General features: G+C 36.5%; 1 protein-coding gene across 50 annotated transcripts in view; it reads left to right on the top strand.

The window, feature by feature from the left end:
• DST (dystonin) overlaps positions 1-17,584 on the top strand; it is a 505,428-nt gene that overhangs the window by 442,613 nt on the left and 45,231 nt on the right. For 48 of the 50 annotated variants that reach the window (XM_078369452.1, XM_008994605.4, XM_035295973.3 and 45 more), the window contains 9 exons: positions 4,601-4,720; positions 4,921-5,028; positions 6,450-6,668; positions 10,917-11,120; positions 12,443-12,674; positions 13,581-13,807; positions 15,563-15,685; positions 15,808-15,909; positions 17,194-17,295. In XM_078369452.1, coding sequence (XP_078225578.1) covers positions 4,601-4,720; positions 4,921-5,028; positions 6,450-6,668; positions 10,917-11,120; positions 12,443-12,674; positions 13,581-13,807; positions 15,563-15,685; positions 15,808-15,909; positions 17,194-17,295 — 1,437 coding nt within the window. The remainder of the gene's footprint in view (positions 1-4,600; positions 4,721-4,920; positions 5,029-6,449; positions 6,669-10,916; positions 11,121-12,442; positions 12,675-13,580; positions 13,808-15,562; positions 15,686-15,807; positions 15,910-17,193; positions 17,296-17,584) is intronic. The other 2 variants (XM_078369443.1, XM_078369431.1) reach the window with 1 other exon arrangement.

The raw sequence follows: 17,584 nt of genomic DNA, 5'->3' as shown, positions 1-17,584 counted from the left end.
AAGATTATCAACATTTTATGTTGTCAGATTTTACTTCCTGTATGAGCAGTAAATAAGTTCATTAAAATTTGGCCTAGTATATTGTTTTCCATGTTGCTTACATGTAAAATGAACCATTTTTATGGTCCATTAGAAATACACATGTTAACCAGTCATTTGAGTGAGTCATAGACCTAAAATGCCTCTCCTTACTATAACTTACTTAATGTAGACTTAATGTAGATCCTGTAGCTACTCCATTTGTTGCTTAACAATATTTGCTGCTTAATAAGAAATTTCTCAAATGGCAGAAGGATAATTTCTGCTTGAAGTCTTTTTTATTTTAAAGCAAATACCCATGATCAAAGAAACATTGTTTGGGTTTCAGCTTTCCTTTTTTGGCAACTTAGAGGTTATCACCATACTGTTTACTGCTGGAAAGTTTTTTTTTTTTTTTTTTTTAATAGGGGAGACATAGTGTTAAACTAATATTAATACTTAACAGCCTGACTTTCTTTATGAGGACTCTGATATAAATACTGTCAGACTAAACACAAACAATAGGAGTGGGTGTCACTTTATTTATTTATTTTATTATTTATTTACTTTATTATTTATCAGTAGAAGAAAAAAAATCATAATCTTTAAATTTTATTCAGGTATCTTGCAGCATTTACACTCAGGTAGAAAAGCCTGGACTGTTTTTCTCAGTCTTATATTCTTTAAGTAAATCACCTCAGTTTTTACCTATAACTTCATTGTATATGCTGTCGAAAGTAACAATCCTCACAGAAGACTCTTTCACTTCTTTTTCATGGGGATTCTTTCTCCACACCCGAAGCTGCTGAATTGGTTGATGAAATGTTATTCTTTTGTTTTCATATTGATCAATAATTGCTAATGAATAACTCCATTTGAAATTAAATAACATCATAGAAATTATTGAACCAGATTAAGGTAGTTTTTTTTTTCAAATGGTTTCTTGGTTTTCTTACAATTACAGAAAGTCTGCCCATAAGCTTGACAATATTAAATTGTCAATATTAAAAAATAAATTATACCCCATGTTGATGAAGTTATAGCAAAACACTGCTTGTGGGAGTATATATTAATACATTCTATCTGAAGGGCAGTTTGGCAGTATATATCTTAAGAGAGAAAACACAAATAGGAACTTACAGGTGAGAGGTTACCCATAGAGTTGTTTTCCTTTCTTTAAAAAAAAAATTTATTTAATATATTTTCATTTAATTTTTAATTTTTATGGGCACATAGTAGAAATATATATGAGGTACATAAGTTATTTCGATACAGGCATACAATGTCTTTTTAAAATTAAACTTGTTTTAAGATCATTGTAAATTCACCTGCAGTTGTAGGAAATAATACAGAGAAATCCCATTGGATTCTTTAGTCAATTTCTTCAGTGGTAACATCTTTACAGTGAAATATCACAAGCAGGATACTGATATTGATACAGTCAAGATACAGAATATTTCCCTCACCACAAGAATCCTTCATGCTGCTCTGTGAGCCATACCCATTCCATCCCACTCTATCCTCCCTAACTTCTGTCAGCCACAAAGCTATTCTCTATTTCTATAATGTTATCTCAAGAATGTTCAAGTGTTTTTTTAGTCACAACCTCTTTCTCTTCTCCTTCTGGGACTCTGATAACATGAATATTAGGACTTTTGTGGTAGTCCCACAGGTACCTGCAGCTCTGTTTATTTTTTAATTTATTTTCTATTATTCCAGTCTGGGTAATTTCTTTTCCTTCACTGATTCTTTCTTTTGTCCCCTTCATTGAGCTCATCCACTGACATTTTTATTTCATTTATGTCTTTCAGTTCTACATTTTCATTTGGTTCTTCTTTATACTGCATATTCTTTTTATTTGCTGAGATATTCTATGTTGTTGATGAAGCCTTCTAATTTTTTGTTTCAACTATGAACATTCAGAAGTACTCATTGAAGCTTTTTTATCTTGGCTGCTTTAAAATCATTGTCAGATAATTCTAACGCGTCTTCCATTTCATTATAGGCATCTATTTGATTATGTTCTTTAATTCGATTAGAGATTTTCCTGGCTCTTATATGATGTTATGAGTGTTAGAGCTTAAGCTTTGTGTTTTAGCTGCCTTCCCCTGTTGCCACTCTGGCAGAAGAACCTGGGGGTGCTACCAGGTGAAGGAAGAAGTCCTGGTTCCCAGTTCTACCTCCGTTGACACCTAGGGGATGGCTCATCAGTTCCGCTGGGTGGGAGTGGGAGTTCCAGCTCCCTGTGTGGTCTCTACTGGTACCACAGTGCAGGTGACTGTGATGGTAACTCACTGAGTGATGGTGAAGATCCTGACTCTCCACTAGGCCTTCTCTGACATCACCCCAGAGGAGAGGAGGGAGGGACACCTCCTTACTGCTTCATGGGGGTGGAAGCCCAGTCTCCCCATATGGTCTCCACTGACATGATGGTCTGGGGCCTTGTTTTTGGGCAGAAGGGGTGAAACTTCCGGCTCCCTATTTGGCATTCTCTAACATCTCCTGGCAGGAGTGCTGGTACTGTGTCACAGCATTACAAGGGAGGAAGTGTAGGCCCCCCATTTTTCTCTTCTTGGCATGAGTGTGAGTGGAGCAGCCATTATTTTCTGTAGTGTTCGGTTGGAACAGAGTGGTTATTGTTTAAAAGTTGTCTGTTTTGCTAGACTACTCCTTTCCTGGTGCTTTGGCTAGAGAGAGCAAGCTTGTGTTGGGACTTTGTCTGTACCCATTAGTGTTGTGTGGTTGCCAGTTTCTCCAGCATCTAGTCTTAGATACGTGAGGCAAAGAGAAATTCCCAGAGAACTCACCACTGTGTTCTTCCCTGCAGCCCAAGGTCCATAGCAGTTCTGTCCTATTCTCTCTACTTTGTGGAGTCTTCTTATGTAATGCCCAGGAGTTTTAGGTGTATTTATCATGAGGAACAGAGAAAAGTTAATGTACTCCATCTTCTCATGAATTGACATAGTGTTGCAGTGAGTTTTAGAATTTTTAAAAATCTAGTTTCTTATCTCCACCCATCTCTTTCCCTGCCTACCTATTTGCCAACCCTCATTTGGATTTCCAGATTCCTTTGAAAAGTTAGAAGATCTAGCAGTACTGAACTTGAATAGCCAGAATGTCCATTCCTCATTAATTCTTCCAGCTGAGGCCATTTTAGTGATCGTTTATTGTTGGTGCTGTGGTGTCACGGGCACATTTTCTTCATTTGTGGTAACTACTTGGCCCTGGAAGGCACTGGGGTTTATCCGATGCAAGACATTGAAAATGTTCATGCTCTTTGACTTGATAGTCACTTCTGGGAATCTACACGAAGGAACTAATTAGAGATGCCAACAGAAATTTATGTACAGATGCCAGGCATGGGGATTCACACCTGTAATCTCTGCACTTTGGGAGGCCGAGGCAGGTGGATCTCTTGAGGTCAGGAGTTTGAAACCAGCCTCTCCAACATGGCAAAACCCCATCTCTACTAAAAACACAGAATTAGCCAGGCATGGTGTTGCATGCCTCTAATCCCAGCTACTCAGGAGGCTGAGGCAGGAGAATCACTTGAACCCGGGAGGCAGAGGTTGTGAGTCAAGATCGTGCCACTGCACTCCAGCCTGGGCAATAAGAGCAAAAACTCCATCTCAAAAAAAAAAAAGAAGTTTATGTACAGATATTCATTATAAGGTTGTTCGTGTAATAACAAAAATGCAGAAAGCTTAAACAAAAATCCGGGTATGCTAGATTATGATATTATTTCAAAATCATGTTTAAAGGAGTATGACGGGGGAATGTTCATAGTAAATGAAAAAGCAGGCTATAAAGCTGTTTACAGTGTCATCCCAGATATTTCTACAAATCTTTCTCTCTCGATTTTTGGAAGAAAATTCACTAAAATACCAATAGTTTAACTCTAGGTTTTAATTTTCTTCTGTATGTTTTTCTCTGCTTTATGAATTTATACTGCACTCATAAATTACTATTATGATCAGGAAAATAACATCTCTTAATATATTGAAGAATGCTCTTAAAAATGTTTTCTGCCATTAAATGAGATGCTTAAAAATTATACTTGAATTATTTAGGGGTATACTCTGCATACATAGAGATGTATATTTACACATAACATTTATAAACATAATAGTATAATAAATGGAAATACTCTATTCTTTTTCTAGGTATCATGTACTTTGATGGCAGAATGTTAGCGCACATCATAAGTGTCGAAGTGATGGGTGAAATTATTGAAAGATGGTACCTAGCTGTTGGCTTTCATAACTGTTAATTTTTTGATCGGTATTCCTGAGGTGCAAATTATTAAGACTGCCCCCAAAAAAGGCAATAGTGCTAGCTGTCCTAAAATCATTAATGTAGTGCTATCAATGCAACATGTGTTAAGAGCTTGTGTTTAATTACTCTGTGGAAAGTTTTCCTTTCTTTAAAACTTAATTATTGTCACTAATTATTTTAGGATGCATGAGGAGATAAGCTCAGAGTTTCCACTTGTGTAATAAGGATATTTCAAAGAAATGTAGATAGGTATTTTCTGGCTCTGGGAACAGGAACGTGCTGACCTAATTATTTATCTTTTGTTTAGTTTGACCAAGCAGCTGATGCTGAGTTATCCTGGATTACTGAAACAGAAAAAAAATTGATGTCTCTGGGTGACATCAGGCTTGAGCAAGACCAGACTTCTGCTCAGCTTCAAGTTCAAAAGGTGAAGAACTTGAATACATTTCCAATTGCCATATAATTTATTTGCTGGTGTGCTCCAAGTCTGTAAAACGTGCTTGTGTGATTTACTTTTTAAACCCCTCTAGTGTAACTTGGTATTTTTTAACTACTTCACCTAATTGTTTTCATTTTAGTCATATAATTTCTTGTTTTATTTTTTGTCTTTATTTTGGTAAATCACAGACATTCACCATGGAGATTTTGAGACACAAGGATATTATTGATGAACTCGTTAAATCCGGGCATAAAATCATGACTGCATGCAGTGAAGAGGAAAAGCAATCAATGAAGGTATAATCTTGTCTGTGGACTGGTAGTGGGACTCTCGAAAAAACAGCAGGTGTTGAGCTTTCAGTCCTAGGGAAACACTTTTCTGTTAGCCACAGCTGCCATTTAAGCAGCAAAAATAATTAGTTTAAATAAGGCATTTTTCAAATTTATAGAGTAAGAGTGAAAGGAATATTTCTTAAGAGAATCACTGTGAGGACAGTCTTTTTGAATAGGCACAAAGGCTATTGAAGTTTGAGACCTTGGTTAACTGGCATGCATTAAGCATTCAATTAATGTTAACTGTCTTACTACCATTATTTTCAGTCTAAATTATTGTTTTTATATGTATCAACTATTGTTTATATACTTCAGAGACATTTGGGCCTCTTAACAAATACCAAAATATGTGGTTCTCTCTAATGCTGAAATCCACTTTGTATAAAGTTACAGTAAGCTACATAGGGAAAATATGAGCTGAGTAATTAAGGGAGCATTCAGTTTGTGTAGTTTTAATTATCCTTTAAATTGGCATAAAACCAGCCACAAATAAAAATTTTCAATTCATATTTAGACATGTAAGCAGCCTAAAGAAATTGATGTATAATATTGCTTCTGGTAGGAAAGATATCTCATGGCAAAAAAATATAGGAATCTCTGTGCCTGAAATTACATTTTAAAAAGTATACATTGCTTTTAAGGTAGACCATAGATAAAATAATAGAATGTCATGATATGCACTTTGTTACTTATACTCTCTAATGGCAATTTTCTTGTTTATAGTTGAATCCTTATTATTTCTGTAAAGACTCTGATGTGAAAAATACATTGTCTTTATATAATTTCTTTGTTATTCTGTGGTTTATTGGGTTATGTTTGTGCTTTATCTTCTGCTGTTAGTTTTTGCTATGAGTTTATACCATACTCTAGATCACTGTGACCAGCCCATTAAATCAGTGTATAGCACAATGATACAACGTTCTGCTTTGATTCCTCTCTCTCTCTCTCTACACACACACACACACACACACACACGTGTATATGTATATATATGTGTGTGTGTATGTATATAATTAATTTTGTTAACTAGAAGGTTTTATAATTTCATTTGCAAAAGGTAGTCTTTATTTTTTTTTCTGCAAAGTAAATGTTGCCAGAGTCATGTGAGACTTGTTAACCTTGAAGCCATTTTAAGAATGACTGGAGAATTTTGCTTATTGTTTTTGGAGATCTCAGGTCTTATTCATAAAAATCTTGAGGCCCTTTAATTTAAAGTAAACTTTTATGCATAGAAATTATTAAAATCTGAATAGTTTTTGCGGATGCATTTGTTTAACATATATTTGTCAAATGCCCACTCTGTCCAGGTGTAGTGTTGGACAGAGCACTCTGGAGTGCTTATGCTCGTTGACCTGACCAGTTTAACATTTCATCTTCTTTTCTAGAAGAAACTAGACAAGGTACTGAAGAACTACGATACCATCTGCCAGATTAACTCAGAGAGGTATCTGCAGCTGGAACGGGCACAGTCCCTGGTTAACCAGTTCTGGGAAACATATGAAGAACTTTGGCCATGGCTGACAGAAACACAAACAATTATTTCTCAGCTTCCTGCCCCAGCCCTTGAATATGAAACTCTAAGGCAGCAGCAGGAAGAACATCGGGTAAGCCTGGTGTGAAAGAGAATATTGTATTCCCCATTGGAAGAGAATCATGATTTTTTTGACGGATTTTAGTGCTGTTAAACACTTACACGATTAAGGCATTTTAATAATACTGTGTTCTGGTCTGTATAATTTGCTTACCTCATAGTTGCTTCTTTTACAGGGTTATAGTGAGAAGACTCATGTGGATAGAATTATTGTATATGTCATTGGTTATATCACAACTTTTATAAAATTGAATGCAGTATAAACCATCTAGATAGAAAAAAATTCCCATTTAAAAATGTTACAGAAATAAGCTTTGAAGCACTTTCAACTTACACACATCGAATTGTTTTTAATTTATAGGTGTAGAATGTAAATGCAGAGCAGAAATACATGGGAGAGCTGTTATACAGACAAGACCATTGAGCTTGGAGAAAATGTGTAATATGGCCGAGTGTGGTGGCTCACGCCTGTAATCTTAGCACTTTGGGAGGCTGAGTTGGGCAGATCATGAGGTCAGGAGTTTGAGAACAGCTGACCAACGTGGTGAAACCCTGTCTCTACTAAAAATACAAAAATTAGCTGGGAGTGATGGCATGTGCCTGTACTGTAATCCCAGCTACTTGGGAAGCTGAGACACAAGAATCACTTGAACCAGGGAGGTGGAGGTTGCAGTGAGCCAAGATTGTGCCACTGCCCAATCTGCTCTGGGCAACAGAGCAAGACTCTGTCTCAAGAAAACAAAAAAAGAAAAGAAAATGTGTAATATAATGAATGTGTCAACATGGCAATATTATGAAAGCTATGAGAAGGAAAAATGATGAAGTATGAAGACACATTATTATGTACATGGGACTCTATGAAGTTCTTGTTCCTGTAAATGTAAATGAGTAAAGTAGGAAGAACACATTTACAACTACAGTTATAGTACGTTTTAAACATATATGAAGTGGCACACGAAGCCCTCTCTTTTCAGCAGTCACTTAATTGTTAATATGTCTTAAAATTTTGTAAGGGTTTATGTGAGAGAGTGTTCAAGACTGTCAGAAAAACTAGATTTCTTGCTATTTATGGATTTGTGAACCTAGCTGCTCTTTCAGATCTGGATAGCATGTACTCTGAGACTAATCATGGATGTGTGTGTGTGTGTGTGTGTGTGTGTGTGTGTGTATGTATCTATGCCTGTGCCCAAAAGAGAAAGAGAGAGAAGCAAAGAGGGAGGGAGTAAGAGGGAGAGGGAGAGAAAGGGAGGGAGCAGTTCAATTCAGGGTTTATTACATCATTGTTTGGAATATGTGACATACTTGTTAATCTTGTTTGTTTACCTTTTTGATGAATTGGCATTGAAGACTATACTCAAGTATTTATTTAGAAGAGAATTTTAGAGAACACTTTAACTTTATTTACTATAGACTGGGAATCTTATGGAGTTCTATCTAAATGATTCAGCAGAAGAAAAATAAGTATGTAGAACTGAATTTCTGTATAAAGGTTTATTTGTGGCAAAAATCTGGTGTCTACTCACTGAATTATTTTAAATATAAAATGTTTCATGGATTTCTTTGCTGAGGTGATTTGAATAGCTGCATTTTAGGCGTAGCATCAAATAGTATGGAAAGGCTTATTGATGAGCTGAAATTTTAAAAATTGAGTTTTTTGCCTTTTTGCATAATCTTTAAGCTTTCAAAACAAATTTATGATTGTTTGTATAAGGGAGGTACAAAGCTTTGTAGCCACATCTTCAGTTTGTTTAAACTAAAAGCTTTGCTGTCTCAGAATATTTGTAGCCTCCTAGGGTGGCATTTCTTCTCCAGCTCTACAGCACCGTCTCCACGTATTTTTGGGAGAAATCTAGTTCATTCTAGCCAGGAATGAAAAATGGCTCCAAGGGCCATGTTACCACATGATAGATATCTTGAAGTCACACTGGATATCTACAGCATGACTGGACTCCTATGGCAGCATGTTGCCAAGAATCATTTTGTCATGAGGCAAAAGGCATCTCCTTTTCTGATGCTCACACATACCTGAGTAGATAGCCAGTAGGTGTTCTCTTGCCTGTCATGGAATGGTTTAAAAAAGGCTCCTCAGCTGGGCACAGTGCCTCACACCTGTAATCCCAGCACTTTGAGAGACCGAGGTGGGTGGATCACCTTAGGTCGGGAGTTCGAGACCAGCCTGAGCAACATGGAGAAACCCCGTCTCTATAAAAATACAAAATTAGCTGGGCGTGGTAGCACATGCCTATAATCCCAGCTACTGGGGAGGCTAAGGCAAGAAAATCACTTGAGCCTGGGATGTGGAGGTTGTGGTGAGCACCATTGCACTCCAGCCTGGACAACAAGAGTGAAACTCCATCCCCAAAAAAAGAAGAAAGAAAAAAAAGGCTCCTCTCAGTGCTTGCCAAGTGCCAAGCCAAGTTGTCTCATAGTGGTGCTGTATAGATGAGATCCTACCTAGACTCAAAGCAACTCAAGAAATATCGGCAGAGGTCTAGGATTTTATTTGAGAGTCTCTTGATAACACTTGAGTGAAAGCTTGTTTTCCAAGCTTTCCCAAAAGAACATTGACAGTAGAACGTATGCAGTATCTTCAGTTTTCCTTTTCCATGAGATTATCTATACCTGATATGTTTACCATTACCACCTCCATTCAGTAAAGCAGCATTAAGATATCTATTATGCAAGATAAAAATAAGAAAACCTTGGCCTGGGACACCCAGGAGCTAGATTGCATGACCCTCCCATATTCTTGTGTGCTGCAGGTTACATAGACTCTTCCTTCTTTTAAAATCGAATTCATGTTTGTTTAGCCCTTTCCAAAACTATTTTGAGGCAGTCTTCCAAAAACCTTCAAAAATAGTTTATTACATTGGTGATAGTTAATGATGTAACGTGCCAGTTTCCTCAACAAGTTCTCAAAATAATGCTCATAATTGATTTTTGTAGACCCATTTGATAAAAATCTAGGTATGTGACCATCCTGGTGAATTTTCCTGGTAACTGATAGAAATTAGAGTTTGCAGCAAAAGATTGGTAGCTTATCTCTAGACTATCTTTCCTGAAAGTAAGTTTTCCCAGAGAAGCTTTTGCGAGGGGCTGAAGTTTGGAGCTACATATTTTGGTGAGGACAAAGGGCTGCTGCTCAGGGGACGTAATCAATAAGTGGTACAAATGGAAGACTCCTCAATGCTGCACAGAGTCCAGCCTCAAAAAAATCTGCACTCAAAGGCAGATCTTCCCCCTGGGGGTGGCTTTGACCCATGAAAAACTGCTCATTGAAATCCGTGGGATCCATGAAGTGTAGATATTCCAGCTTTATTCAGGCCTCCAACACATCTTCTCTATTAGAGGGAATGGGGCTTCTCTTGAATTCTGTGCCCACCCACTAGTATAAATATCATTGTATTTCTTGATTAGGTTACAAAATTATGCAACACATTCTTATGACATGCATTTTTCCATAAATACACCTTATAAATAATGCTCAGTATATAGCTGTGTATTGATAGATTGATTGCCCTTGCAGCCTGTAACATTTTAAAATAATGAATAGAAACAGATTCATTAATATGTATTGCTATATATCATTTATATGTACAATAGATTTATATATAAATATAAAATGTAATACATACATGTCCATTCACTTTATATCAGTCCACATGTACAAATGCAGTGCCTTGTGGGCTTACATCACCCTAACAGTCCTAATCTGGAGGTTTTTCTGTCCGAATTGCATCTAACTTCTATTGAGCTTCTTTCTGTTCTTTTTTCTTCCCTCCCTTCTCCCTCCTTCCCCCACCCTCCATCTTGTCTCTCTCTTTCTCTTTCTACTATTTTTGTGTATATCATGAGTGTGCAGAAAGAAGCACCATGAGATATGACTTGGTGTCTGTAAGTTGGGGACATAGTGAGTTCAGAATTCTTTTATGCAATATGACCGACCCTTGGCTAATGTTCTTGTCCAAATGTGCTGTTCTTGATATGAGATGCATAATAAACTGGGATCTGTTATTTCACTGAACCAGCATATTTGTGTGTACCCTAAAGGGACTTTGGCGTGACTAGACTGTTGTTTAATCTTTGTGTCAGGGCCCTCTCTTCCTGGCAAAGAAGTGTATGAGCCATCTTGAGTTAAATGCCTTGTGCTGGGGAGGGGTTTGTTTGGAGTTTCCTGCCAGCTGGATGCATTGCAGGTGTAGACAGCTGTAATATGGAGGTGTGACCCTGAGATACTAAAAAACTGTTTGGTTTGTTATAGCAACTGCGAGAGTTGATAGCTGAACACAAGCCTCATATAGATAAGATGAACAAAACTGGGCCGCAGTTACTGGAATTAAGCCCTGGGGAAGGCTTTTCTATCCAAGAGAAGTATGTGGCAGCTGACACCCTGTACAGTCAAATTAAAGAAGATGTCAAAAAGCGAGCCGTGGCACTGGATGAAGCCATTTCTCAATCAACTCAGGTAATTGTTTACACTAAAAATAGAATTGGGTTCTTGCAGACAGTAGAGCACAGACAGACATTTTCCTGAATCTCCTGATTAAATTTTAACTAAAATTATTTCACCACATTAACTCTGAGGATTGATGTCTGTGTCTCTCAGAGGTGATGTTTGCTTGAATCCAGCCTTTCTCTACTTATCTTTCTCTGCCTACTGATAGATATAATAAAAATAATTTTCAGTGACTTAAGAAACATGCAGTTGTCATCATTGTCCAAATATTTAATTCATTGACCATCCTGACTAGAATGCAATATTTGCCATTGGGAGAGTTAAAGGAAAGTGTTATAATAATTAATAAAACACTCTCAAGGAGGCAGTGAGAAGAAAGACAGAATGATAGGTTGAATGAAAGACAAAGAATATAAAGCTTGATATTGATGGTTTTTTCTTTTCTGAAAATACCTTTTTTCAAGAAGTTGAATTTTGAAATACCTACAGATTTTCCCATTTTCAACGTTTGGTTTTTGTTATTAGATATGGGACATTAGGGTGGGCCAATGTCACAATCCCGTGTAATGATTCCTTTAACTTTGAGTTAGTGTAGAACAACGTTCATTCATAGATATGAATGAACAAGTTTTTATAGCTTTGCTTAATTGTCTATGGAACCTTTACAAACAAAAATTTTAAATTCTCTCATGTGTCTGATTGCGTGTTTAACCATTAAGTAAATAAAAACTTCTGAAACTTGTAACTTCTGTCATGGCAGAAGTTACAACATTGGGGAGGTTTTTTCCTTTAAATTTTTAAACACTTTCAGTTCATGAAATGCATAACTTAAGGATTCTCTGGAATCTAATCAGAACTTTCCATGAATTTCACATTAAATAGTATAACTTTTCAGGATGCCAAAATAGTTTATTAAAAATGAAGTTAACAATCCATTTGAATAGACAGATATTCTACTTATTGAACTTGATTTTTAAAATTAATTTGAATTATGATAACAGGATGAAGCAACAGATAAAGAGATGCTGCTGGCCATGCCATCCTGGTCCAATTGCATATTAACATATACCATTTCTTAATGGATACACGCAACTATTCATAAGAAACTAAGTCTATATAGGTAGTGTGACACAGAGGCGCATATACCTCATGATTTTAGGCATGTCTTGACACACCAGGTGGATATAACTTTTGAATGGGTCTGTTGATAAAGAGGCTAAGATTTATTCTTTTTGTGACATTAAATTGTAAAAAATGTTTTTTCATTTAACTTTCATACTTGGTATTACAGATCTTTTTTCCCATAAAAGATCTCTTCGTTTTACTCCTAGTTCCATGACAAGATAGATCAGATCCTTGAGAGCCTGGAACGCATCGTGGAGCGTCTGAGGCAGCCACCTTCTATCTCTGCAGAGGTCGAGAAGATCAAGGAACAGATCAGTGAAAATAAGAATGTGTCGGTAGACATGGAAAAGCTACAGCCATTGTATGAAACTCTTAAACAGAGGGGAGAGGAAATGATCGCTAGATCTGGGGGCACTGATAAAGACATATCTGCCAAAGGTAATAATTTTGGAATAGGGAAACAAACTTCATTTTTCAAGTAGTTCTAAATTTGTGTGCTATTTACTCACAGTCCAATTGCATTAAAAAATGCTGCATCTTAGAAAAGGTATTGCAAATATGATGTGTTTAGGGTTGAAGGACTGTGTATGCAAATCCCTTGTTAATGTCTTCCTGTGTTTGTGAAATTAATCAATTGAATGCAAAGTGAGCCATTATACATAGACCATGTATAAAGACCATATGTTCAAAGACCATGTGTTCTCAGGCCTTTTAAATTAATGGGTTGAAACATATTGCTAATAAAGCCAAATCTAGGGTTTTTTTTCTTCAGAGTTACTAGCAGAGTTACTGACTGCTACCTTACATAGCATGCATGCTGCATCATATAGCCACAAAACTGGGATCCACGACCACAGCTAGCCATGTTTGAGATAAGAGTTGAGGGTCAAAAGGAAGAGCATGTGTGTAGTGGAAATTGACAATAAGAGTACTCTAGAAGCAAGCCCAAAATACGTACCATACATTGTTATATTCCTGGGACTGAACAGACAATTGTATTTTGATTTGGAGAACCTAAAAGTATACCTAGGTGATTATTTCACTCCCTTTCGGATTAAGGACAGCCTAAGTGAGCTTGAAACTTCATATACTTGGTTCTACTCCAAGCTTACTTTTGTCAGGAAGAACCTTGGTTTGGCAAGAATAGGAGATTAGAGATACTGTATTATCTGGCGTAGACTCTTGGACTCACTGATACCCACTGGACTGGGGTCATCCGAAACTTGGTCCAGTTTTAGATGCTTAACAAATTGGATCACTGCTTTCTGTGTGAACTGTAACATTCTGCTTTGTTGGTTACATGGGGCTAACCAATAGCCTTGTGGATGTTGTTTTGCTCCATAGCTGTTCAGGATAAGCTTGACCAAATGGTTTTCATTTGGGAGAACATACACACACTGGTAGAAGAAAGGGAAGCCAAACTACTGGATGTGATGGAGCTAGCAGAAAAGTTCTGGTGTGATCACATGTCATTGGTAGTTACCATTAAAGATACTCAAGATTTCATCCGGGACCTGGAAGATCCTGGAATTGATCCTTCAGTAGTAAAACAACAGCAAGAAGCAGCAGAGGTAAGCAGAAAATCTCATTTAAAGTTAGAAAAATAAGTTGTGTTGTAATGAAACCCAGATTTCCTGGGTAAATATTAGGGGTTATTCTGTTATAATTTATATTTGGTTCTGAAAATGGAGTGTGCAGTGCTACAGTAGGAGATAGAGTTTATAGAGTATACCCACAAATTTCACTTTGAGATTGTATGTTTAAAACAGTTTTTCAGGCCCTGCTAAACGGTGACTCATGCCTGTAATCCCAGAACTTTGGGAGACTGAGGTGGGTGGATCACTTGTGGCCAGGAGTTCAAGACCAGCCTGGCTAACATGACAAAACCATCTCTACTAAAAATACAAAAATTAGCCAGGCATGGTGGTGTGCACTTGTAGTCCCAGCTGCTTGGGAGGCTGAAGCATGAGAATCTCTTGAATCTGGGTGGTAGAGATGGCAGTGAGCAAAGATTGTGCCACTGCACTCTAGCCTGGGTGACAGAGCAAGACCCTGTCTCAAAAAACAAACAACAACAACAACAATAAAAAATTTCCCATTATCCTAACTGTTTTTGCCTTATTTCAGGGCCTCATTATCTCTTTGTTTCTTTTTAGTTTCCCAAGTAATCCAAAGTGCAGACTGTCCTTCCTTGTCTGGCCTCTGACCTTTCTGCCAGTCTTCCCTCTAGATTGGCCCTTACTGTGTTGCTGCCTAAACCCCCTCAGAGGTATCCCCTTCTGGATAAAGCTTAAACTCCCTAGAGCAGGGCATGCAGCCTTTTGCATCTCAGCCTAGCTCATGCTTATGTTTCCAAAGTTATGTTTTTCTATTTCTCCTTTACCAAGCTCCCTCCCTGCTAGTGATTAGAAAGGGTGTTTCCCAAAACAAACTGTTTTACCCTTTCTAGCATCAGTGCCTTTGCACATTGTATTTCCTCACTCCAGAATGTCCTTCCTCCCACTCTTCTGGCAAAGGCAACTCAAGCTTCAAGGTTCAGTTGGATAATTAGTCCCCATGTGAAACCTTTTTTTGTGTACTTAGCAGAGCTAGTGCAGCTAAGTGTTCCCATAATACTTTCTTCATGCAAAGGACTCTGCACATAGTATGATTTACTGTTGCTTATGCCTCTGTGTTTCCTCCTGGACTGTGGGCCCCTTGAAGGGAATAGCCATATCTATATTTCTTTGTATCCCCAGTGCCTGGTTTAGGGCTTGGTTTATGCTTATTCAGTGTTTGTTGAATGAATGAATATATTTAACCAAGAAGATGAAAGCAAAAGTAGGATACTACTTTTCTGTTATGGTATTTTTATACCTTATAGCTCCTACCTAGGGTAATGGCATAAAATGTAAATCCAAAGCTACATTATTCTAAATCTGCTAACAAATACATTAATTTGTATAGTTTTTGAATACATATTTTACTTGTCTGTTTTACATGTATAATGGTTTGGAAACCAAAATGTCTTTCTAAGCCTTATAGTATTGTTGATATTTTTAAAATTGTGTTTTGGTATTTGTTAAGGTATTCCTTATTTATCATTTCTTAAATATTATCTTTATGAGAAACATTTGGCAGTTGTTACTAGAAGGGTGCTATTTTTCTTTTAAAATATTTCTCTTCTTGTTAAAAAAATGTATTGCAGAAACTTAGAAAACAGAAAGAAGTAAAAATTATTACAATGCCACCTTCTAGAAATAACTACCATTGATATGGTTGTGTACTTTTTAAAGTTTTGATGTGGTTTTACTTAAAATTCTAAGACTGTCATTTTCTTATTCTAGGCTATAAGGGAAGAAATAGATGGACTACAGGAGGAGCTGGATATAGTTATGAACCTGGGTTCTGAACTCATTGCGGCGTGTGGGGAGCCTGATAAACCCATTGTCAAGAAGAGCATAGATGAGGTACAACCGGCTTACTTATCAGCAGGGCTTTTAAAAATTTTTTAGTTAATGAAAATGTTTTGTTAAAAGTAGTTGAAACTTCAAAATATGACACTAAAAGAGTTCTATCATACATCTCGTAGTTAAATTCAGCATGGGATTCTCTAAATAAAGCTTGGAAAGACCGGATTGACAAACTGGAGGAGGCAATGCAGGCTGCCGTTCAGTACCAGGATGGACTGCAGGTAAGGGGATCACAGTGTATGTGCTGGTCTTAGCTGGAATCATACTAATTGATGTCTACATATCGGCACCACCCTAAGACCTGCCAGTGCATATACAATTGTGGGCAAATGATTCCTGTGGTTGCCTCATGTGTCTCAGTTCATGCTTTGTCTTTTAGAAGATTACTTCTGACCTTTCAGATATGTGTAGATTTACATACACATCTAAACACATTTCTGTATACACGTCCACTGAAATTTACTTTGAAGGAAATATTTTGATTTTTTTTAAGTGAAAGTAAATGTTCCCACACAGTATTTTTTATAAATGGCTCAGCACCAGACAGTGAAATGAAACTAAATTTAAATTCTGTTCTGAGTGGAATAAGATGAAAGGAGTAAACACTATCTAAAAATATCACCAAGTTTAACTAAAGTTAGAAGTAAAGAAATTTGATTTGAAGCCAGTGTTCTCCATGTACAAAATAGATTTCTATTAGGTCATAATCTGGTGTGTAAAAAGTGTTTTCTTCTTTTCCATATTTATAATTCCTTTTAATAGTTGTTTTTCATTTCTCTTAAAGGTTTTCATTCAGTTCATTAACCATTTGTAAGGTTTGTTTTTTTTTAAATTTTAAAAATTCTCTAGTTAGTTGAGGCCAACTACGATGTATTTCTCTGCCTCCCTTAACCTTGCTCCATTTCCTCACAGGCTGGCAGGAGTTTAATCTTTCATCCTTCTTACCATATGGAAAAAGCTTAAGTATTTCCATAACACAAAGTGAATATTATTTTTAAAGCCCAGATGAGAATATCTTTTCCTTTTTCATTATGCCACTCCATTTCTATATTTGTAAAAATAAATGTCACAGCTAGGCTTTATGCCAGTTGAGAAGTTTTTTGAACTTTGGAAATATATGAAAAATTTTATTACAAATAATACTTTATTACAATTCCCCTTTCCTTTCCTTTTTTCTTCTTTGTAACCGAAGTGATAATTTACTAGTAAGGTATCAATGACAAGTAACTAACTTGGGCTCCAGCCGGTCTGTGAGACTCAGTCAAGAATCAATGGAATAAACAATTTATTTTGCAAACTTGTATGTATCTATTTCATATTTGGGGCGATCATTTTGATACATTGCTGCTTTTACTTATTTAGGTGAACAATGTTAATTTTTTGTTAAATAGTCTCATTTCGCAATATCTTTTAGATTTACAATTGTATTTTTCTGTGGTACTTGAAATTCTGTAGCAATTTCAGATGTGCTTTTGTAACAACACATGGACTAATGTGTCTTTCAGGCGGTATTTGACTGGGTAGATATTGCAGGTGGTAAATTAGCTTCAATGTCTCCGATTGGAACAGATCTCGAAACTGTCAAGCAGCAGATTGAAGAGCTAAAGGTATGTGTGGGAACCAGTTTATCAAAGACTTCCCTGCAGTTTTAAGTTCTTGATTCACATGATTTTTACATAAATTTATTTTACCTAATGTAAGTATGACAATTTAATTATAAAGCTAGCTTAATATACTTTGCACCTTCACAGACTAAGCAATATATAAGTGCTCATTAAATAAAGGAAAGAAAATGCTATTAATAGTTTTCGTTTTATAATAAATTTATAACTGTTCATTATAGAAAAATCAGAAAATACAAATAAAAAGGAGAAAAACAAATTATTTGAAGTCACC

The sequence above is a fragment of the Callithrix jacchus genome, chromosome 4 (genome assembly GCF_049354715.1).
Source record: "Callithrix jacchus isolate 240 chromosome 4, calJac240_pri, whole genome shotgun sequence".
In the NCBI taxonomy this organism is placed as follows: domain Eukaryota; kingdom Metazoa; phylum Chordata; class Mammalia; order Primates; family Cebidae; genus Callithrix; species Callithrix jacchus.
This window is presented reverse-complemented; position numbering and strand designations above follow the sequence as displayed.